General features: G+C 39.0%; 2 protein-coding genes across 3 annotated transcripts in view; both read right to left on the bottom strand.

Moving 5' to 3' along the window:
• Window positions 1-708: 708 nt before the first annotated feature.
• Window positions 709-4,891, bottom strand: LOC109032950 (uncharacterized). Of its 2 annotated transcripts, none has more exons than XM_019045313.2 (2): window positions 4,594-4,720; window positions 709-1,856 (listed from the first exon to the last, which is right to left on the bottom strand). In XM_019045313.2, exon 2 carries the CDS (start codon window positions 1,834-1,836, stop codon window positions 1,321-1,323), a length of 516 nt encoding a protein of 171 aa, XP_018900858.2. In that variant the 5' UTR covers window positions 1,837-1,856; window positions 4,594-4,720; the 3' UTR covers window positions 709-1,320. The 2 variants fall into 2 exon arrangements, with proteins under 2 accessions (XP_018900858.2, XP_018900857.2); XM_019045312.2 differs by lacking the exon at window positions 4,594-4,720 and adding an exon at window positions 4,733-4,891 and having other exon boundaries at window positions 721-1,856.
• Window positions 4,892-6,901: 2,010 nt separating this feature from the next.
• The window catches only part of LOC109032898 (homeobox protein unc-42), a 37,356-nt gene continuing 18,899 nt past the window's right edge, over window positions 6,902-25,358 (bottom strand). The window contains exons 6-8 of the mRNA XM_019045232.2: window positions 16,668-16,844; window positions 16,081-16,183; window positions 6,902-10,183 (exon numbers count right to left, since the gene is read on the bottom strand). Coding sequence (XP_018900777.2) covers window positions 10,077-10,183; window positions 16,081-16,183; window positions 16,668-16,844 — 387 coding nt within the window. The 3' untranslated portion in view covers window positions 6,902-10,076. The remainder of the gene's footprint in view (window positions 10,184-16,080; window positions 16,184-16,667; window positions 16,845-25,358) is intronic.

Raw genomic sequence — 25,358 nt, forward strand, 5'->3', positions numbered from 1 at the left:
TTTTATTTTTTATTTTATTTTTTATTTTATTTTTTATTTTATTTTTTATTTTATTTTTTATTTTTTTTTATTTTATTTTTTATTTTATTTTTTATTTTATTTTTTATTTTATTTTTTATTTTATTTTTTATTTTATTTTTTTTTTTAGTATTGGGACTAAAGAAAACGGATTGTTTTCTATTGTTTATCTGCATTATGTGTTTAAGAATGTACCCCTCACCAAACGTGCGTACACAAGACTACGTGTCCACCTTCCAAAACAAATGTTTAATTTTTTTCTTTAACTTCGAGCTTTTTTTTGTGATAAGCTATCATCGGAAATCAGTTTTGCTGCAAAAAATAAATAAATAAATAAATATATGTATCCAACCTCAATCCCTCGCAATCCTAATAAAATAGGGCAGGAGTGGACATTTTTATTTATGATTTACCATCATACTGACGGCGACTGTGACGTAATACATTTTTAAAATCTGCAAGTAAATGCTGCTGTTATGTTATGCGGATGCAGGTTTTCATTTTGATGTAACTTATTTCCCGCAGGAGTTCAATACAACTTTTTCTTGGAAAAAATTAGGTACGGTGAATAAAATCGAGTCACCAGTCATTAATTCAAAACATGCTTATGTGTAACGAAGAAAAACAGACGAAATGTATAAGAAAATATTTAAATTTTAATCAAAGATTGATTTTAATTAAATTAACAAACTTAACCTAATAATATCAATTAGTACAGATGAATGGAGCGATCTGTTTAAAAAATGTACAAACTTTTTATTTAACAACTATTTACAAAGTATCGTAGGTAAGTTTTTTTCCAGAAATGAATTCCGCTCCATTCAACTAAAACTATAAAGCAAATTAAATATGAAAGATTTGGCCATTTGCAAGGCTGAGTGACCTATTCTTTTAGGAACAAAATTTAATCTAGCAGGGAATAAACAATTTTTACATACAATTAACAAGAGTGGAAACAATAGATCCTGAGTGCTTGAGCAGATGAATAAAATGCTTCGAGTGAGACCTCTGTAATTCATTAAGGTCCCTGGGTCGACCACACGATCAAAAAATTCTTTAAAGAATGCACAGTGGTATGCCTGTGGAATATTTGGTTGAAAGTCCTCATACTTTTTAGAAGATAGGTACTCTTTGACCGTTACTTTGGAACAATTTACAGGGAGTAGAATAATTGGAGAAACTCATTTTAACAAACAGCTCATTTTTCACGGACTTCCTATCAGAGCCGCTGAAACTGTTAAAAAAGAGCCAACATTTATTTTTAAGCTTTGGTTATCTGTATCCTCTCAGAAAAAACTGACTTCAAGACTGGACTCTTAGACGCTTCAACTCCTCTGTATGAGCTTTCGCTAACGAAGGTGGCAGTTTTACCAAACCGTGCTCGGTGAATAACCGGTGGTTGGCATTGGGCTGATAGTCACCGATGCGCCCATCATTCACAGCAAAGGCACCCACAATATCATGTGGAGGCACTCTCCCCATGATGCCATCAGGAGTCCGAAAATCGATGACGTACAAGTAACCAGTTCTCTGATTCTCGGCAGCTTGCTGTAGACTCTGATCCAGGGGACCATGAGTTCGAATCACATTATGCATGAAGGCTGAAAAAAGAGGGTTAGGCTTGAATCCACTGGCAGCATCGGAGCCTGAGGGCTGTTTTCCTCCCGGTGTTGAAGCTGAAGGGGTAGGATCTGATTGGAGGGTTCCAGCGATGGCTTCTCCGGGAAGCCCGCCACAGGCTTCCGCTTCCTCGGGGGTGAGAATAGATAGGACGCTCCGGAAACTATCTTCACCGGTGGCACACTTAAATGCAGACATGATTATTGTTGCTCAAATATCTGAAAATACAAATGATAGGTACACATTAAAATTTTCTACTTCGAAAATTTTTGGTAGAGTAGTATCGTATGCTAAAATGATTAGAAAAAGAGGAATCTTGGTACTAAACATTTTATTGCAAGTTATTTACTTACATGCTTTGAATGGTTACACGCTGAAGGCCTTTTCGGCCTCTCAGGGTCATCTTCAGAGCAATAGGACAAACGGACAAGGAAAGAAAAAACTACACTCTGGTATCAAACAGATGAACAAGCAAAAGAGAAAGAAACTGAAATTTTAACAATATAACCGGCAGATGAAACGGATTAGTATACAAATCTAAGTGGCCAGTGCACAATCAGGTGACACTTGTGATAACAAGAAACATGAAACAAAGCATGTAAGTAAAGAACGTGTAATAAAAATGTATAGTACCAAGATTCTTCTTTTTCTAATCATTTTAAAATTGTGTACTTTGATCAGTTTTATTTTATTTTTTTATTTTACGAATGATTTCGGAACCACTCTCCAACGACAATTTTCCCATTGAACTAGCTCCCGCCCTCGTCAAGGGGGGAGGGACGAGGGAATTCACTGCAACAAAATATCCTCTATGCGCCATTGTACCGCGGGAGACATAGTTCATTCCCGAGGGAATTCCCCATTGGGGGAACACCAAAGAGAACAGGCCCACCAGACGGAGTGGCGCGTCGCGTTATTTGACGCCGCGCAAAGTAGTCATAAATAAAAAAGAATTGTTGCGCTTACAATCCCAATCGTGGATAACAAATCCTCCATGCTTTTTTAGTTGTGGTTATTATATCATTTTTAAATTTTTTTATTGAAGGGTGGGGGGGGGAGGGCAATACAGTATTATCACCAAGACATGCAGAGAGGAATGTAAAGAAACACTAAGTGTTGTACTTGCGTCCAGATAAACAGGTCGGGTCTAGATTTTACGATGAGCATTTTGAAATCAAAAATTCCTCTCTCTCCGCGAAAACCAACCCACCAAATGGTTTTAAAAGAACCTTTCATATTCTTCCTTTGATAAATGAAGTAAGCACTTAAGTGGTCATAGTATAATTACGATGAACTAGGTTGATAAATAATACTGAAATTTTGCCGTGAGGTTTTTGTATATTATTCTCAACGATTAGTACTGAGCTATGTGCTGGCATTTCCCTTGGTTCGGCGGTGGACATTGAAAGTAAAATAATAATAATCTATAGCTATTCAGAATAATAAATTGTCTTGAGACAGGACTTTTGGCATTGCTCTAAATGTACAAAAAATGGAATGAAAGTAGGCAAAATGAGGCCCTGAAAATAAAAATGCAATTGGAGGAGAGGTTAAGAAATATTACATTTCAGGGGTGCACGCTTTCACCGACTGCAAAGCACACATTTTTCCTACGCAGTATTGCACAGCGCGGTTCATCCAAAAATAGGGGTGGACAAAATAATTAAAAAAAAAAAAATAAAAAAAAATCAACGTAGTCGAAGTAATTTAAATAAAACAATTTGCGAGACTGCAATAATATACGCAAAAATCAGTAAGCATGCAGTAATTTAGAAATAATCATCAAGATCACAGCAATTGAAGAGCTCCTGTAAGAAAGTATAACTTATGATCATTTTAATTCCCTAAAGTTCTGTCAGTTAATAAGTTGTGCTCCAATATGATACATTGAGCCATCTCCAAGATAAGGCCCTTTGCCAAATGTCGACATTATTCGGAAACGCCGAAGTTTCAAATGCCACGGCGCGGCGGGCAATGCCTGGCGCGCCCGCGCACATCGTATGGAGCACCTTCGACATCAGAGGTATACTTCAAACACTACACCGATACGTTCTAATCTGATGTGCCTTTGCTAACATTCTATTTGCCGTCCTGTACGCGTTGTTCCAAAGTGTACATCGCACACATACTATAACCACGGTTTTCCCGTTAAAGCACATTCTGCATGCTTGGATTCCCTGAGGACTAAAATCGAAAATTTTCCCCACGAAAGACCGGATTTCACCATTATAGAAGTTCTAATCATTAAATCGTAGGAAGACTTGAAGTTTGAATCAAATTCTCTCCCATCGTTATGACACGAACAGGTCTTTGGTGATTACAGGGAAAATACAGGGCAAACAAGTATCACAAGTATAATGAGCCTGGCGTTTCAAAAAAAGTATAAAAATATTATCTGAGAAAATTAAGAGGGGAAAAATAATCGCTCCTCTGACGTAAAGGCGTATCTCAATTTCAACTTGAGCCCCATTTTCCACACAACTTCATGCTTTTAGGGCTTTAGGAATTGGAGATACGCCCTCACGTCAGAGGAGCGACAAAATGTTATACGGTGGAGGAGCGGTCATTTTAGAAAAGCCCCGAGATATGGAATTGATATGGGAACTCCCGAAAAAGTATAAAAATCAATACAGTTATCTTAATTACATGATTTGTCGGAATGGGAATGGGAGAGGGGATATATAGAGTTGTGATCGGTATTTTTCCGAAGGGAGGGGGGGGGGGGGTGCAACGTTTGATAGCGGTACAAAGAGACGCCGGCGTGAGATTGTCGAAAATTTTTCAAAATGTTGTGCAACCTCAACGACGATTTTGCGAATTTAGTGAAATTATGAGGTAATATTGCTTTGCACTTCATTCAACATAAATGCCATCAAGTGACCTGCTATACAATATCGTCCATGCTTCATTCGATTCGATTATTCAATTTGACGGTAAATCTACGGCATTACTTACAACGCATGTTTGCCATTCCTTACGTTAACGATTTCCAATGCCACACGCACACTATGGGGAAAAGCGACTGCTTGCTCAAATCTAAGAACGTCTACGGGTCAAGAAATCAGAAAAAGCAATCTAAGTGTAAAACACTCACATTTCAAGAAGATGCCGGCTGAGCAAAACACAGTACGGAGTAACTGCGCACAAACGCGACCACGCGATAAAGAGCATTGAGCGAAAAAATGAGCCGGAGAGAAGTATAAACACAAGGCAGACGTTAGTTTCAGAGCGGGTGACGTTGATGGGGAAACCCATCGCCTAGGAAGGGGGGAGGGGGGTAGCGGGGGGCTCATCGCGCTCCGCCACGGCGACGCCGAACCACGCTGCCGGTGCGTTTTCCCCCACGTGAAAATCCCAAAACCGCGAAAACCTCTCGCGAAATTGAAGTGATGACTCACGGCACAATAGAGCTATCAATTCAGTAGGTTCGTTGAAGATAGGTGCTTTTTGTAAGAATCCAACTGGTCTATCGGGACATCTTACTGAAAAGAGCTGATTTGCCACGGTGGTAGCGGTGGCCTTCGAAATAAATTGCGACTGGCTCCAACATTAATACCGCGGTGAAGCTTGGCAACGCTTCGTTCTCGCTGCACTCTGGCGGTTATGGGAGTAATCATCTTGATACGATGACGCCACTGCCGGCCAATCGGGTGGGTTGCAAGGCGGTTCCTCCCATCCGCGGGAAAATTCGAATTCTGCGGTGTGCTGGGTGAAGCACGGTTGAGCACAAGGGAGAATTTCATGAGCGCCGCCGCCCGCGGCGCACTATGGTCCAAAACTCAAAAATAGGAAGAAATAATTCGGTTAATGACTGAAAGATCACGAAAGTTTCGTAACTGGTGTTTTTTTGAGTCGCTAATTTCGAATTTGATATCAAATTGCCTACACCTTAACACCCTGGCCTATTAACTGTGGGCAAGTTTATGGCACGCAGCGTATTGTCGCTGCCATCTCGAAATACTCATTGACGCCTACAAACCTAAAGGGATACTTCAAGCATTGCGCAATGCGTGAAGTATCCATTTAGGTTTGTAGGCGTCTGCGCGCGTCTCGCGCGTCTCGTGCTTGCAGCATGTCCGTCGCGGCGCCCCCGACGCGGACGGGTGGTGAAAGATCTCTTGCGGAGAGAGCTTCCTGACGGAGAAACTCGTCTATCGTGTAATTTTTTTTTTTTTTTTTTTTTTTTTTTTTTTTTTTTTTTTTTTTTTTTTAATTTTCGACTTTTAAAATACGCACTGGCTGTGCGTGCGTTTATTGTGAAGTAATAAGTGAATTCACACCGCTAGGTGAATGAAGGCAGGTCGTGCGCGCTGCGGACGGCGCAGGGCGGTTCATGAGATTCTCCCCTGTGCTCTGTCGGTGACGCATGATGGCAATTTAACCTCTGGTGGGCAATTCTTTGGAGCTAAGAAAAACGCCCCGTGGACATAATTATGGATCGAGTTTAACAGAAAGGAACCAACCCACATATAGTTGTAACTGAGAAAAAAGGGTTTGAAGTTTCATTTCTCCATAAGGCTCAATGTAAAAAATAAATTTTAACCCCTCAAAACACAGACTAATTTTTTTCTCGACTTCAGGGGAATATATACGACTAGTGGAACTCAAAAACATTCTTAACTCAATTTTTTCCAAAGTATGGGTTGGTTCCTCTCTGATGAACTCGGTCCATTTGAATATTGCCGAATTTCTTTCAATTAGGTATTCATTTTTTAAAGAGGTTGGATGTTGTTCCTTGAAATTTTTAGGTACATTAAATGAAACTGTGAATAAAATTCTTCGAACATTTGCCACAAACAGTTCGAATGTTTTTCAAGTGATTTGCAGTTGATACCGACACGGGTCCCCCAAAAAATGTGCAGCTTATTGCTTTATAATCAACATAAATATTACATATTTACAATCTATAGCGCATGTATATATCCTATAGGTTTGGGTAGATAAGTATAGATGTATAGGATGTATGATAAGATTGTACATAAGGTGTTTCAGACCACCCGATCCAGGCTTATCTCTCGGTTGCATTAGATCGCACGAGGACACAATTTGCGGGGTTGAATAGGAAATCGACTCCAAAGTATCCGAATCCTCAAAAAAAAAAAAAAAAAAACTCAATAAATAATTACTGGCTGTGTATTTTATTCAATTTTTTGTTGTATGGTTTGGTAAGTAATTATTTAAGGAGATAACGCTTAGTTTGTATTCTGGAAGGTTAGAGGCGTACTCGGAAAATACAATTTGAAATAATGAATGCAGAAAAAAATCTGTAGCTCAAATTTACAAAACAAACACGTATAATTTAATATTAAATTGTATATTTACAGATCATACAGTATGGGTTTTTTTAATAACTCTTGGGCTGCAAATTGATATAAATTAATTACATGATACATAATAAAATCACAAAAACATGGAAATATAAGAGGCCAAATTTACAATCAGATAGGGTCGAGCACGTAGCCCGTACATTGTACTTGCTTCGATAAAATATCACTCTAATAAAAATATTTACAAAAAAGTTGATGAACTTGATTGAAAGATTCCAACAACTTGATTAAATTTACACAAAAGTGTCTTCATGATAATTAGAGAATCAGAGACACCCTACTTCTTGGATTTTACGGGAAGTTCAACTTCAGAATCGCACTGCATGACACTAAGTGAGTTACCTTCAAATTTTATACGAGCTGGTGGTACGGTACTTACGCATGCAGTTTTAGATTAGTAACAGGATGGTAGAATAGTTTCCATTCCACACCATCCTGCAGAGAGACCAATGCCAGAAAAAATAAAACGTCATAATTAGAATTCTAAAATTCATGCCTGAGGGGTGGGGGGGGGGGGATATTCAGCTCAGGCAGATTCATTATAATATACCTTATGTAAAGTCCTGTTCAGCGATCTGCACAGGTATAGATCCATTGGTGGATCCAGCAAATTGGCAACGTTGCCTTTTCTCCTTTTGAACCTATGGAAATGTATAGATTCTTGGAGGGGCCAGGTGCTTCGACAAGAATCGATTATTTAGCATAGATTTAGATGGAGGCAATACGGTGTTGCCAAATTGCTGGATCCGCCTCTGTTTAGATCTTTTTTAAGCTGGTCAGCAGACCACACTCGTAGTGTACACTGCTTGTTTTAAATACGTATGAGTTGGTAGGGAAAGTTTACAAGATTTTATCAGAGAAAAATGCATTCCTGATTATCATTTCAGAGTACTTACATGGTTTTTTGTCAGACGATGCATTCGAGCTATGGAGAAAACAATAATGCGATGCTAGGAAAAATTGGAACATAAAAATAGAGGAGGGAGACATTTTCTTAATCAGTTTACTAATGAATAACAGTTAAATACAATTTTTTCGTGTGAAAAAATAGCGAAATGCGCGATCTATGATTCTGGAGACGTCGAAACATTTTAAGTTATGTGATTCGGCAATGGGCTGAGCAAAGAACCTCAAAGGTTGATGAACTGAGGGTTCCGATTGCACAAAAAGACATGTAATATCCCAGTCGTAACAAGAAGGTAAGATTATTTTCAAAGACAGAGGAATTTCTATTAAGTACTAAAATATTACTAACCCTTTAAAACTATGAGCCCTCTCACATATGAATGACTACTTTTTGCATCAGTGGGTAAAGATTTGATCGAAACCTTGAAGGATTTAATTTTTTTTTATTTATTCCAAATCATTAACATTTAAATCGTAAATTAAGTGGAACTATACCGAATTATAACTTCTTGTTTTGTATGGTACATATGATCGGATCGTCCCAAGGTTCATCACTATATTTGCTAAGAATCATCCGGTGGTAGGAACCATCTTCTCTTAGCAAAAGTATTAGAATATTTTCCACCGATGTGATGCATCACGCCTCCTCCAAATTTGGTTATAACTATTTACAACTGTCTCCTAATTTTTACAACTATGACCGGACTCTAAGGATCTGATGATTGTTGGATTTGAGATTTGCCGCCGCGACAGAGTCGTAGGTAATCATTTACGTAATTAATTTTGAGTTCTATTTTAATTTATGATGAATTGATGATTCAACTGCCTTTGATAATTTTTGATTAAAATAATTGGGTGTAGAAAAAGAAAAATGTGAAAAACTGTTTCTCATTTTGATGAAAATTTTATATTAAAAGACTCGAACGAAAATGATATGGCGCTTAATTTAAACGTCTTCTTGTATTGGACTGAGTTTAACGGGATGAAGCATATTAACACAAAATATTGGTTCCTTTTTTTCACTGGGTAAGTAAGATATATACTCGTTTTGATTCAATGTCGTTGGTATAGATCTAAGTTATTTCTTACACATAGAGTGACTAGCTTGCACATAAATGATAATAAAGACAGAAGAGAAACAAAAAAAAAAACATTAGGAATCATAATTATCATGAGATAAAAATAAATAAAACCAACAAGAATAAAAATTAAAAAAAGGAAAAATTTACCCCTCCTCCCGTAAAGGAATGCACAAGAAATATTCATACATGAGAAAGAAATTGAACTAAAGAACAATTGTTCCCGTAAGCAAATACGAAAACCTGACAAATTGACTAGAAGGGTTACTCCTGGTGTAGGCAAATAAACAATTAGCATCACAAAGAATAACAGGCATTATGAGGATTTGAAAAGAGGAAAGGGAAAAATTGGTGTAAAAGTTCTCCATGACACTGAACTAAAAGATTCTCCACGGTTTTTTGGACCAACTAATTGTTTTTTAGCACTAATTGTGCAGAATACAGACATCAGGCTAATAAATAAAAGGGCCCTCAACTAACGATCTGATTTAGTTGTTAAAATGAATGGTGCGATTGAAAAATTTTCCTAACTAATGTTTGACCAAACTCTTTTGGACTTCTCAAACAAGCGTACTCTTTCGGCTTCGTCTTTTTACTAAAAATGTAACAAAATAAAACATGATTTTAAATGTGCAGGAACTGAATTGCTCGCAATTCTAATTTGCTCTGAGAATTATGAAAATAAAAATTTAGGGGATTTCAATTTGGACTATTTGACTAGAATAAGTTTCAGGTTTCAGCCTGGGAAATATTTTGACTAGAGCGTTACTTTTGATGCTGACTAGAATTACAAGAAAAATTCCATGCGATTCGCGTTTGAGGACCCGACACGCAGTTGTGCGAGGGAGTCGGGAGTGTTGTGCGGGATGCGCGGGCAGCGTATTGAAGGAGCGGCAAGGACTCGTCGAGAATCAGTGGCGTGGCGTGCTTTGCGATATATCGATTGATCTAACCATTTAAACGTATGGGAAAGGAACGCTTATTAGGGTGTTCGCAGCGAACACCTCAATAATCGATTCTTTACCACAGCTCTTATGGGAAATATCGATACTCGATGATTCACGCCTCGCCACTGTCGAGAAGTGAGTGCGAATAGAACTGCGAAGAGCGGTCAATTGAATTAGTATTATGTCTGGTACTGGAGCATCGGGGCGGCCAGGTTCGGGTGATGACTCGAGTTCATCCTAAGGGCCGATAGACTTTTGTTGTACCACTCGTCCTCCGTCGTGATACCTGAAAAACAAAGCAAGTCGTTATCCTTCGAGTTGAATCCTCGGAATCAATGCTTATCATAATCGACCGAGGTTGAATGCAGACGTTGCATGTGTGAGGAATTTGCGATTTGACTATTGATTCTTATATAAAAGTTCGCGAGAAACACGATGGTGCCACTGGTTTTCTCTGAAATCAACTCCCAAGCTCAAAAAGCTCTCAAGTTGAGGCCAAAATGGAAGGGATATCCCACGCTATCCTGAGAGTCCACCTCTACATCAAGAAAAACTCTCCATGCGAAAATAGGGAGTAAATACTTTCAGTTTTAGAGTCCCCAAATAAAGTGGCAGCCCTGTCAATGTATTTGCTCCCTATTTTTGCATGGAGAGTTTGTCTTGATGTAGAGGTGGACTCGCAGGGTAGCGTGGGATATTCCCTCCATTTTGACCTCAACTTGAGAGCTTTTTTTGAGCTTGGTAGTTAATTTCAGAGAAAACCAGTGGCACCATCGTGCTTCTCGCGAACTTTTACATAAGAATCAATAGTCAAATCGCAAATTCCTCACACATGCAACATCTCCATTGGACCGCGTTTATAGCAGAGAGGAACCAAGCGACATCAGCCATTGCCGAATTTGACTGGGTAATTTTATTTTTTACAAAGAGAACGTTTGTGCGGATCCCTCTGCGAAATTTACGGAAATTGCTTTATACTGTGCAGAAATTTAAGTGAAATTTGCACAAAAATCCGCACAACCGCTTCCATCAAAAAATTTAAATTGCCTAATTAAATTTATCAATAACTGTTGTGGCTTAGTTCCTTTCTGCTTAACGCAGTTCAATTGTCAGTCCGAGATACATATCTGCTACGAATGCTTTTCAAGACGCTCCTCAAAACCTAGGATTGAGATTTCCATATTGAACTAACATTTCTGTGCTCGTGGCAATTTAAGGGAGATCTCATGTCAAAGAAGTTTCTGCTAAATGAAACAATGTGCAAGTGGAAAGATGGAGTATGCTCGTTAGTTGAGGGCTATAAGAATGAATGGGAATATTAAAGCGCCACTGACGTCAGCGGCGACGACCGGGCTTGACGTCGACGAGGAGCTGGCCGATTTTTAATGCTTTAATTCATAAGCCTTGTCCAAAACGCTTTTTTCACATGTCCAAGGCTCATGAGTTAGCATATTTCGGCGCTCGGTTCCTTTTGATTTAATGTCAAATCCCGCTTTTCCATTTCCTCAAAAGGAACTATATCCACCTATACATTGTTTCTTATCTAGCTCACCACGAGCACACCACATCTTTCCACATGAACATAGTCCCCTTTAGCATTAATACGTCCACTTTAGCAATTGATATTTCGGAAGAAAAAGGTGAAAAACTGTTACTCATTTTGATGAAAATTTTATATTAAAAGACTCGAACGAAAATGATATAGCGCTTAATTTAAACGCGTACTTGCATTGGACTGAATTTAACATGATAAAGCATAGCCAAGACGCAACAAATCATAACTAAGAAACGGAGATTTAGTTTCCTCCTTTCAAACCACTCAGTCCAAATAATGGACTTGGAGCTCATATTCGGAATGTCAGCAAAAACTATTTATCGACTTCAATATTTTGGCAGGAGAACATACACTGGAAAAAAAACACATTGGATCTAGAGTCCAGACTGTTTAAAAACATCGACAAGAAACAATTGATTCAATCAGATTTAAGCTTAAATCAAGAACCAAGCCTCTTAATTTGAGCGGATTTCCTTTTGTTTTAAGCTTAAATTTGATTGAATCAAGAGTCCTTTTTCATGTCAATGTTTTCAAGAGTCTGGACTCTAGATCCAATGTGTTTTTTTTCCAGTGTAGTGTATTCTGCGAGTTTAAAATTACTCATAATTCATTTTTCTTAAATTATTTTTGACCCTAGATCTCGCAATGATAAAAAACCAATAAAAAACGAAAGTTAGGCAACGGAGCTGACGCGATCCTCCATTTTATTTCGGGCGGAATAAGATCGGGCGGGCTTCCCTGCGCTGCCGGGAAAAACGCGCGAGGAAAGCGGATTTCGGCGTCGAGCGGGGGTGGAGGAAAATGGCGGCCGGGCGTGGAGGGAAAACGGAAGGGGGAAGACGAAAAGCGAAGCCCGAGGGGTGTCGTTACGTCCGCGTCCCTGCTCATCCCCTTCCTAGCCCTCCGCCCTCGCTTGTTCCTGAAAGGGCGAAGCGCTTTCGCTCCAGAAAAAAAGGTCTCCGTCGAGATGTGATGCCAGGCGCGCGGTTTCAAGTCACCGGCTTCGTCTTCCAGTGACTTTTCCAACCATGCTTTATTCTACTACTGCAGATCATTCAAATACTGAGCCATGCCATTCAGCGAGGGAGAGAGAAATAACCTCCCGGAGAAAATCGTTAAAATGATGCAGTTTCAATAAAATGTTAGATTGTAAGATCAACTCCAGTGAAGGATTAATATTTTGCAACTGGACGTATTTATGCTGAAAGGAACTATGTGCAAGTGGGAAAATGGGAAAATTCTTTACTCCTCCTGCACAGTAAGAACACCTCTCCACGACCAAAAAACGTATCGCAGTCCGTTTGATCTATTAATGGACTGCATTTTGCAATTCGGAACTACAAATTCTAGCCCGGTTTAAAAACAACGTATGTGCCATTAGCTTCCCTATGCACATTTAAGTGTTTTTTCAGATGAGCCAGAATCAATTGTTCCAAATTGCAAAATGCAGTCCAAATGCAAGTAAACCTTCTTTCCGCTCACTACCTACTTTAATTCAAAATTTTTAGCTCTATACCTGGCTCATTACAAAGAGTATTTCTTTATTATCGCGGAGGGATACTTTTCATCTCTTTACAATTTGCTTTCGCCAGAAAAATAGTATTTAAGACGAGTTTTATAAAAAATTGTTGAAGTTCGTACTTTAAAACTGTATTTATCCTGACACAACGGTAAAATGTCCATGAATTGAGATCTCACATCATGAGCCTTTCCATGAGTATCAGTCTAGTGCTGCGCTCTTGCAGCAGTATTTCTTCATTATCACTGAAGGATACTTTGTATCTCTTTGCTATTTGCTTTTGCCAGAAGAATAGTATGTAAGACGAGTTTTATAAAAAGTTGTTGAAGTCCGTACTTGAAACAATATTTATCCTGACACAACGATAAAATGTCCATGAATTGAGAGCTCACATCATGAGCTTTTCCATGAATATCAGTCTAGTGCTGCGCTCTGGTGGCAGGCGAGTCGTTTTTCGATTTCGCGGCGGCCGCAGGAAACTCGGTCGAGGACCCGGGAAACGGGAAAACGCGGGATGGAAATAATTGTGTGCGTGGCGGAGCAGAAAATAAGAGCTAGAACGCCAATATAGCTTCGCCCTCAGCTTCCAACATGCTGTCAGGTTGCTCGCGAAAATCTCCCATTGAAAAGCGTCAATAAAATGGATGGATAAAAGCAGCAAGAGACTTTTACGGAAACTTTATTCGAGCTAAAGCTCATTAATAAGACCAGTTAGTTCATAATAAGACCAAAAAAAGTTATCCCTAGTCCCTCTCACCCTATCATCAAAGACAATATTCTTGATATTAAAAGTAATATTAACACAGAAACCATAAAAATAATTATAAAACTTTTGAAGACTTTTTTTTTAAATAATAAAACTGGCTATAAATTATGATCAATTAGAGATTTTATTAGATTTATTAGATTGAAGATTTATCATCTAGTATAAAAAATAGATTAATCAAATGGAAGCGTCATCAAATGAGGGGCTTGGAGGACAAGGCGCACAAGTGCAGCTTTTGCTATTTCGAGAAATACGTGTTTGAAGTTTCGAAGCTACACGGATCCTTATGGCAGAAAGATTGTTCAAACTGTCTTTTTGATGCTTGAAAATAGGAATTTAGGAGCGAATTTTTCACAGAATATGCATTAAGGCTATAGAGTTACTTGCAATCATTGATATCTCAATTTTTTCATAAACTGCACTTATGCGCCTTGTACTCCAAGCCCCTCAAATGGGCTCATTGGACTTTGCGCGTTGAAATCGAAGCTCCTCTCTAACAGTAGACAGCGGCAAGGTGATTTTGTATTTCTTCACCGTTCTAAATGACAATAATCCATGTAGAGTGTACTAAAACCTCGTAACAACAAGTTGAAAAACGCTGACACCGAGTGTTTGAATAATCGCGCCGATCACTGAGCGGTCTGTGCAATACGCATTTTAGCGCCTACAAACCTAAAGAAATACTACAAGCATTGCACCTCTGACGCGCAATGCTGGAAGTATTCCTTAGGTTAGGCGCAAATATGCGTTCCGCGTCGGCCACACTGTGTCGGAAAACCAAGTTAGGCTGTAACAGTTGAATCTCGATAATTACACGAATGGGATATGTAAAATAACGCCAGGTTTTATAAAACTCCGGCTTGCAATTCAACTTTCAACCGCGATTGAGGTTTTCTGCGTGGTAAGTTTTGATAAAGTGGCCTGTAGTTTATCGATGGCTAAAGGCCGGAAAAGTGTAAATCTCAAATGTAACGTTTAAGAATCTTCGATTATGTTTGATTTTCTTCGAGAAAAAGTATAATCAAAATGTTATCAATCAAATGTTAAAAGCTAATATCGAAACCGGCTGCAGCTGCGGGTATTTCGTGTTGTAGCTTTAACATTTCTATCAAAACTAAATCGTTTACAAAATCTCGCCCTACACATTACAGCCTTCGAGATCTGTTATACATCTTAAAAAGTAGTGAAATGGCTGATTGCTTGACACGCTGTTAACATGTTAGATCTGTTCGACCAAGTTTTCACAGCTCACGAGAGGTAAGCAAAACATTTATGAGCAAATTGAACTATTTATGCTCTAAATAAGAACTAGATGTAAATGAATGAAAATAGATGGAACTATAATAAGATTAATGTATTTTATTTGATTATGTTTGTATTTTATTTGATGTATTTATTAAGACCATATGAAATTTTTAAATTTAATATAGCTAGTTTCTCTTAAGAAAATGAGGTATGAAAACAGAGACAGGAAGTTCGTACCTTTGCAAGATCGGCAGAGCTCTACTGTTTTTGCGACGGCAAATTTAGCCCTCTAAAACTTGGCAAAAAGCGCGGGAAGGAGGTTGGCCGTAAGAACGGAAGGCTTTGATGAGGAAGGAAATGGAAAACAGAGACGACAGCGGGGAGAGAGGAGTAAGTTGCGGATCTAAGATGTCTAGATGGTTGCGTGCACGACACGATGCGGCGCAGCGTAGCAAGCGTTCGTCGCTAAGACGCCGCGCAATCAGGCGCCGGAAATAAGCCGAGGAGAAAGCCAAGACATCTTGTCGTCTTGTCGTGCCAAGCGAGTTGCTGTGAAATTTTTTGAAGGCATAATTTCCAGATTTTCATTACTCTGAGCCACGAGCCCTCGAGATTCAAGATAGGTTACTAGATTCATACTTTTTACGGCCGCCACCATATGAGCATATATACGATTCTCTAAATTACGCTGAGGTTAATTTAAAGCTCAGTAATGGCAGTTCGCGATAATTTTTCATCGACTCTTTCGGATTCAATTAATCAGTTAGATTCTATGCTGCACAAATGGGATGTTTCCCCAAAAATTTGATCGACTTTTAAATTCTGTCAAAGTCCAAACTATTTTTTGAATAATGTAGACTAGTTGTTTTATGGAGTCACAGAGGCAATATTCATAATGTATCTCTTGGTTTATTTTTCCTTCTGGATTGATTAGGTCAAATAAAATTTGAAAAAAAAAGATGACCAAGTTAGCCGGATGTTTGAGGGTTTGTAACTCCTGCCCACCAATCACTCCCATCAAGTTCAATCAAGATATCGTCATTATGTATGAGCTCTCTGACTCCTCATTTATTTATCATTATTTTAAGGACAACTCACCCATTGCATCTTGCCGCATACCGGATACTGCTGCACTCATATTTGCCGCCCCATGGGTCATAGAAAAAGGCTGACTCATACTCGCGTAGGAGCTTGAACTCATCTGCAACATTAAGAGTAAACTTAAAACTCGCATCAGTTATACAAGCGGGCTCTTGAATGAATGATCAAAGTTAAAACATGTTTCCACCGAGAATCAATTAAAAAAAAACTGATGAGATTGGGTCCTCTAAAAGGGTTGTTACTTCCTTACAGTGTTCATTAGTTAACTAGATCGCATTGAAAATGTTTCGAAATATTAAGGATTTACCTATGGAATGGTAATATATGACACGAAAGAACAAACATACTTATGATTTTTTTTTCCTAATAATATGAAGGTAAAATTGATCAAGGCTCTGAATAAGTACAATTAGCAGATTATCGAATGTATCTGTCTGCCTTAGATTTTCACCAATATAATGAGCAAGTTTTGTTCTTTCAGGGACGCCATGTTTTGACGAGAATGCTTTTTAAGTCGCATAGTGTTGATTTTGATGGTCAGCTTAAAATATTGTTAAAAAAATCATCAGCTGGTCGATATTTACCTGTGGATACCTATTGATTGTGTTAGGGTGGGGGTACGGTTGGTAACCTCTACTGGCAGTCGGGTAAATATTGCGCATCATGGCTCCGTTACAGCTCGGTAAAACGGGGGGAGCCAGGGCCTTTTGTAGCTGCTTCTCTTGCTTCCGATATTTTGCCCGTCGATTTTGAAACCATACCTGAGGACACATACAAATCACATGCGTTATGATTTACCTCAATGCAGAAATTCTTCTCAGACTTTTTAAACAGCGACGAATACAAACTATTTTAACAATCTGCTAAAAACTTGGTGATAATTCTCTAAGCGTAAAACCAACGCTAACCTTATTGAATGGTTCAAGATCAACGGTGATTCCGCATTTTGGGAAACAAAATGAATATTAGAATAGTTTCATATTGGTATCATTTACAAGTAATAATAGTAGAATAAATACTGGCCATGATGCCTTGTTATACATCCTTTATTTTATGGCGCGAGGACCTTTCGAGTACAAAGATTAATCATCAGGCACATAACACAGTTAAACATCATCATCAAAATGAATATTGTCATCCATGTCGCTAGTGCACATCACGGGTTTCTCAAGTGGACTTGAATAGCGATTTCTACAGACCGAGTAGTGAACGTAAGTATTTATTTTGAACGAGACAAAGATGAAAGAGATGCATCATATAAGTATCCGCCGGGGTTGATATGATTACATGTACTGCACATATGTCATTCACACGGCAGTACCAACGTTTCATATTGTGCATTAAACATGGCACTTTTGAACCGATCTTGATACATTTCTCTTATCGATAAGTTGCAGCCATCACAATACGACACTGAGACCAAAGAGACCTGTGCAACTGACTTGTTAATGTTTTAGCGGTACAAATATTTTTCCTTGCCAAAATATAAATACGGCAACAATCTTTTTGCTATTGATATGGAACGAGTCGACGCACAGTGGATTGAGTCAATTAGAGTGGTCGGACATGAAATTGTTGACGAAAACTGCAAATATTGGTGTTTATTTCGTCACATTTTACATGTCAAGGGGTACTTAGAATAGACAATTTCATAAGGAAACCAAAAGAACCACTTTAAGAGCCTCAAAGGCTTGAATAAAGGGAGTTATAAGCGTTTAAAGTTTTCAAATTTTGTCCGACCTCTTCTATTGACTTAATCCACTGTGCGGCGCAGCCAAGTGTCGTGCGCAAATGACGCGGCGTTGGTTATAACGCCTTGATGCAACTATTCGAGCTCTGCTGTTGTCCTGGTTGCATGTAAAAATAATAAAGGCGCTTCGATTTTTCATGCACTCTTTTAGAGCCTCAAAGGTTTGTTTAAACGGAGTTATAAGCGTTTAAGGTTTTCAGATTTTGTCCGACCTCTCCTATCGACTCGATCCACCGTGCGACGCTAAGCTCGGGGGCTATTTCGTCTCTGTGTGTGGCACGAAGCACGCGACAAGCATAAGACTACGCGTCGTGCACTTCCACCGTGAGGGATAATTCCCAAAAATTCCCGGCAAGGCGCCATTTTCATTTACGAGCACGGCGGCTCGAGCTCGAACGCGCTCAAAATGACGAAGAGAGACATGAAAGGAGAGGATTGAAATGTTCAGCCATGTTCGAGGCTCAGCCTCAAGACGGCCCCGGAATTAAAAAGAACGGAGAGGAAATGAAAGAATGCGGGAACAAAGAGTAACTCGTGAGGGGGTAACGTGTGGGGTGAAAACACACGTGCATACGGAGAAAGGGGAAGGGAGGATTAAAAGGGAGCGTTGCAGGGGAACGGGGGAGGGACCGGAAAAGTAAGAGGAGGGGCAGGGTGGTTGTCAGCCATTATGAAAGTTTAATACACAACAAGAGAACAAAAGTTGTGTGGTGGGAGGGGCAGGAGAGGGTTTTCAACTTAACTTTCAACTTCGCAAGGGATGCGCGTTGCCGAATATGCCCAATTACTCGATGGAGGATATGAGGAGCGCGGGAATCCAAGGCGATGGAACCATATTTTCACAAAATCCATGTTAATAAGGTCTCACCAGTCCTGATTTATAAAATCAGTTTCAAATGGAAGCATCATTGCAATGATAACGAATTCTCTCGTATAAGTATAGTACATATTATTGTACCCGTGACTGAATTTTTTGTTTTATCAATATTGCTAAAACATTACTTAAGATCATGAGGCTCACGAGCAACAACAATGAAAAAGAAATAATTTGCTGTTTTAGCACCTAGGACGTCAAAAATGTGTCTGGTGACCCCAAGATGCTGCCTGTACTGTCTCCGTAGTTAACTTTACATCCTGTGAATGCAAAGTCAACTGCGTGGGCAATCAAGGCAGCACGTTAGGATCACGAGACACATTTTTGACATCCTAGGTGCTCAAACAGTATATCATTTTTTTCAGTGAAATTAATAGTTCTTCGTGCAAGAACTAAGAGCTTAATGGTTAGGAATCGCAGAAGAGGGAGAAAATACTTCTGGCAAATCAAAATGAATTGATAAGATGCATTGTTTGACATTATACCTAAAGTGCTGATAAAATTCTGAGTGGTAATGAGTGGATTTTTTATAGTTTTTCATTTTTACGTTTTATATCGTTCAGTTACAAGGATCTGAAACGATACACCTCAAATGATGAGAGCCACTCTGTATATCCTTTTCCTTTTTCCTGTTTCATTACAAATCAGCAGCTTGCGATATCAAAACAATAATGGGGAACCAAAATAAAATTGAAAAAGAAGAAGAAAAATTGGCTACATACCCATCAATCGGTGAGATAAAAATAAAACAAGCATAATTAAAAAGTAGAAACCTAAAAACTACATTTCCGATTCTGACTGGAGGAAGAGACAACTTTACTTCCAATTAAGCGCCAAATTGAAATTGTAATCTTTAGGTTTTTAATTTTTAATTTTTATATTTTTTATTAACCTCGCTTATTAATAATGACCGGTTGATCAGCCAAGTCATCTTGGTTTTATTTCTCGAAATTTGAGCTTTGTTTTTCGTCGTTCTGTGTAAATCACCCTAATCTTTCACTTACGTATTGCTCATAGCAACTTAGGACTTTTTTTTACAAAGGTTTGAGTATCTCAACTCGACAAAAATGATTTCATCCCTGACATTGCAACCGCGCCCACACCGTTCACCTCTTTACCCGAGAAACAAACTAAACTCGAGTCTCTCTACTTGTTTCTGCTTTCAGACTACCTTCCAAGCCCCCTCCTCCGCGCCTTTCCGTGACCGCCCCACCACTAGATTAATTCTGTCAGCTAATTTTAATACATATTTCATGTTCGGGGAAATTTGCCGCCAAACACGCTTTAAACTGGGAGCTGGCGGCGTTGCCATTTATACTTTGCGGAAGACTACAGAAACGAAATTGAAATCCTCCCCAATTTAGGTGCAGAGTGGAGTCCCCTTATATTATGAGAGTAAAGACAATACGAATCAATTTCTGACCGGTTCGATCCTGTATTTTAGGCCTTCACAGTGTCACAAACGGGAATGAAGATTACATTTTCACGAATTGAAAAGATTATAGACTGGAATGGATCGGGGCATCGGGGCTACGGCAAGGAAAAAATGGAATAAGAGAGGGAACTGAAACAGTAATTCTAGGCACTGCTATTTCTTGCCTCACGCCATCGCGCCTTCAATTTTGCACACGCAACACGGACATCCATCAAGTACGTATAGTCGTATCTCTGCGCCGCAACGCGCTTCCTTTCCCTTGCTATATTTTCGCATTGTATTTGTTTCCACTCGTTTTATTTGTAGTAGAGCTTCAATGCTACGTCGGCAGCACATCTGACAATAGAAGAGACTTGAATGGGTTAATCAAAGATTACAAAAAACGTCCGATTTGTGTATAATCTTTATTCCTATATTTGTGACATCCGTGAGCTACGATGTCCTAACTCTCTTTATGAAGGGACTCTGGTGCAGAGTAGTGAGTTAAAATGGAGATGATCAGAGGAGGGTATTGAGTTTAATCAAAAAAGTTGCTGAGAATTAAGGACTATATGTTGAAAAAAAAATTTAATTTATTTTACTCACTCACGTGCACCAGACTTCTAACCGATAAGTATATATCGCGATAGACCACCATACAGCACGAAATTGCCTACCGCAATATTTCTTTCCCAAGCTAAATTTCGCTTAAAACACGATGGGCGTTTGAAAATTCCCAAAATCAACTCAGAAATAAAAAATACCAATTTCCGAGTCCATTCACATTTTCCGCTCTTAATAAAACACAATTTTCTTGAGTCAAAGCGAGCACTAGACTTATTTTGGAATAATTTAGATGAGAAGGAGTTCCGTAATATGCGTTGACCTTGTTTTGACAAGAATAGAGATTCCTCGTATAAAGAAGAGAGAAAATGTTTATGAAATCAAGCTCCACTAACTTACGTACTGGTCGTTTTCAATGGTAGTTTTGACTCACGTTGATCCTGCTTTTTTTCACGAGGGGAAGTTAGAAGTTTTCGAACGTTAGCAAACGTTAACATACCCTTATGAGTTGAGTTTAAACGCTTTCGATATCTTCAACGTACTGTACCTGAAAGTTCTGAGAAGCATGTGCCAAATTCTTTCCATATCTCGTGTTTCATTTCACTTTGGATTGAGCGAACAGAGAAATACACATGTTTTTATTTTTCTTTTATTATTGTATGGTCTTGCAATTTTTGAAGGACTTTTTCATGAATATTATCTTTATACATATTGTGCCAGCAGCATAAAGCATTTGTACAGACATAGCAGCTGACAATGACTACATACTGCATCTGTATGAGAACATTTTGTGTTCTAAGCCATCTATTCTTTTGGGTCAGCAGTTACAGATAGGTTCTAAATTACGACACGACACGTCAAAATCCGCCATGATAAACCTCACTTTCTATGAGAGGCATCGTTATGGCGCGGTGATCTGGCACTATACCTAAGTCATAAGTCTAACTTGAATTGAATGGAATCTTTGGAAAAAAGAGGAAATAATATTAGCTCTAAAGGCCTGTGAAGTTTTCATTCGAAATCTACGACAGGAGGTGCATTTTTGATATAATTTCCACCTGATCCTCCAATACATTTGTAAATATATAATTCTTAAAATCTTTCACTGTATGAATGGTGTCTCTTTTCAGACCGCGCTTGTTTTGGGAAAAATTTGGTTGATCAAAATATAGAAGGCCTGAGGAATGAAGGAAGACTTTTGAATTCATACAGCTCTCAAAAGTAGAGCTTTTTTGTTTCAAATTCATCTCAAATAAACTTCTTTCCTCATCACAGTACAATTTGAATCATTCTAGCTCAAGGGAATTATTAATCGTGTAGCAACTTTTTTCATCAAACCTTTGCTGTTCCGCAAAAATGAAACAGTGCAATATTTCTGAGGGAGAAACTTTCCTAATTAGTTCGCCATCTACCGCTACTTTAAAACAAACCTTTTGCGTCAGGTAGGGTGCGCGCTACAGACGCAACTGATGAACTCAGGAAATAAGGCACCTTTTTAACAGAGAATTGTTCTCGAGGCGCAAAAATTTAAAACAGGGACGTTTGTTTTGCATTAAATCAGGAATCACAGAAATATTGATGCCATCAATCTGGGTTTGATTTAGGAATATACTATTTTTGACTGCCGAGTATCATCTTCTTCTTTGCACTTTAAATTATTTTCACAGTTTTTTATCTCCTGTAAAATGCAAATGTCTCGTAAATATACGTTTTTTTTAACCAATTTTTTTATACTATTCTACATATGGTTTGGCTGAATCAAGTGACCTATTTATTGCCCTACTTATCAATCGTGACGATCCTCGGTGAGATTAAAAGATATTCATGTCATGTTGTGCCATGAAAATGATTTAAATCATGATCAGTTTGTGGACAAATATTATTTTTTTTAAACCGCTTTACAGTGCGTGAGTATTTTTTAACTCTTCATAGGTTTTTCCGTCAGGCATATACATTTAAGCTCTTTTGAATTCCCAAATAATATCTCATGTCATATATTCATATCTGGTTTGAGATCTACGACTGGTTGATTATCGACAGAAAATGGTTTTTGGATGAGCCAGCTGAAGTCTTAAAATTATCGAACTTACAATAAGACCATTTTTTCTTTTTCTTCTTTTCTTCCCCAAGAAGTGACTACCCTACGACACGGAGCGCCGGTTAAGGGTTGGGTTGCGTAATGAACAGGGGGAGATTCCCTCGCACGGCTTAAGGATTTGGGGTATATTTTTTCCGGAATTGTAGAAAGTTGCAAATGGAGTTCAGTGGCCATCCCTAAATTAAGTAACGCTCTAGGAGGAAGAGGGGGATTGAGCAGAGCGTTACACCATTTTTTTTTTTTTTGTTAAAGGATAGGGACCTACGTCACAAAAGTGTTACAGGGGGGAAGGGGAGGGGTCATAAATGCCGAACAAGCGCGTCACGTAATTTAAGGACGGCCCCTTAACCCTTAGCGTAGGGAAGAAAAAGGAGGTGTTTGCATCTTGAGGATTTTTTACCTTGTGACGTAGGTCGGTACAGCATGGCCAGCAAAATCCGGAATTCGATGAAAAATGGAACATAAAATCCTATTATTTTGCTTAGATGGTGGTAGATTTTGGTAGATGGTGCATGGAGCTCATGATATAATCTCAAACACTTTATATGGAATGACTTTTTTCCATAAACTACTTCATTTCCAAGAAAATCGATGATAAAAGTCGTCCGTACCGACCCACGTCATCAAAAAAATCCGAGATGCCCGAAATGCAAACACCTCCTTTTTTTCTCTACGGCCCCTTAGCGTTCAATGAGGTTGAGTCATTTATACAGCAACGAAGGAGCAGAGCCCCTATTTTTCGGTTGATACCATCCTCGGGAGAACTCCGGCAACTTGCACCCGTTCCGATTTTCTTTGTTAGCGCGAAAGAACGGGCAAAAAAAAGCTACTCTGAGACAAGAGAGAAGACCGGAGAGGGAGAGGCGTGTTAATCTTGGGGCTCCTCTCCCTCTGCGCGCGGCCTTTTCCCGAAAGCTCCCCAGATCCCATCAAATGTATCCTGTAACTCGATTATCCGCCCCCTGCCCCTCGTGCTCGCTCCTCGCATCCGCCCCTCCATATGCATGCCCTCTCCCCCTCATACACCCCCTCGTATGCCCTCCTCCACCCTCACATGTCGTTCCCCATCCACATCCACCCTCACTGAACTTTATCCGGATATTCTTGAATCCGGAATAAATTCGCGGCAAGGCAATTAGCGCCGTCAACACGCGCCGAGATGGCTGGCTTCGCGTTAGGGAAGAAGAGGAGCCAAAGGATTTTCGCTCCCGGTTTTCGAGCGTCGGGTGACTTTAGTCTCTGGATACCGATTCGGTCGGAAAAGTATCAGAAAAATCCATTGAGGTGAAGTGTCGTTCCAACTTTGTATTTGGACGTATTTCTGTCAAACGGAACTATGTGCATTAAGACATGAGCCCTGAGACCCATAAGAAAACACGCATAACAGGGCTCGCGTCATAATGCACATAGTTCCGTTTGATAGAAATACGTCCATTTGATCTTTCTGCAGGAACAAAAACGCGGATAAATGGAATTGAAAGGATTTTGACCAAGGCCTGGAGGAGATAAGGTACATATAGTTAATGGGTATGGTGCATACCAAAATTAACTAAATCCAAAGCTTTTTTTTTGCTGTTGCACATCGTCAGGGAAAGAAACAGAAGAAACATTATAAAACTAAAAGATAGGAAACATAACGAAAAATAGATAAATTAAATGAAAAGAAAAAGAAAACGAAAGCACCTGAGACGAGCACACGTTCTCGATATGCAGCTGTTATCACGGTGTGCTCGTCTGAGGTGCTTTCGTTTCTTTTTTATTTTTATTTAATTTATCTATTTTTCGTTATGTTTCCTATCTTTTAGTTTTATTATGTCTCTTTAATTTCCTTTCCCTGACAATGTGCAACCGCAGCACGAAATGCTTTGGATTTAGATAATTTTGGTATGCACCATACTTATTAACTACCCTATCTCCTCTAAGGCCGTGGTCAAAATCCTTCCAATTTCAATTATAACGTCAATGCTTTGAATAAAAACACTAGATAATTTAATGCATTGATCGAGACACTGCTCAAGTCATATATCGGTGATCGAGCAACTAAACACACGCTGAGGAAGCGCGTACGGTATCGCGAAGAAAAGAAGGCGCGCTAAATCAGAATTGATCAGTAATTTTTTAAGTTTGACAGAAAAACTAGAACAATGTAGTTGATGATTTAGCGCTTCAATCAACAATGACATTAGGATTCCAAGAATACAAAATACACTGTAACAGCTTAATCGTCCGTCCAACGATGATAAAAGTATAGGTAAATCAAACGAGTTGTTAGAATCCATTCAGCAGTATAACTATCATTTTAAAAACGGATCTTCAACATTTAAAAGTCAGCATAATTGTTTAGTCATCCTGGTAATCCGCTCAATTTAACGCGCAGAGTCAAATCCGTTCAGCCTACGTGCATTCTCTGCCGTAGAATTTCCTCTTCAATGAAAGGGATGAGGCAAAATGGGAGATGATACGCCACTCCGTTTTGACGACGGGGAATCTAATAAATTAACTTCTCTTTGATTCTTCCCGGTACATTTTGGTACACTTCGACGAGGACTCTAATAAAGCGCAATTTACGAGAGAC

This window comes from Bemisia tabaci, chromosome 3, assembly GCF_918797505.1.
Source record: "Bemisia tabaci chromosome 3, PGI_BMITA_v3".
Classification (NCBI taxonomy): Eukaryota; Metazoa; Arthropoda; class Insecta; order Hemiptera; family Aleyrodidae; genus Bemisia; species Bemisia tabaci.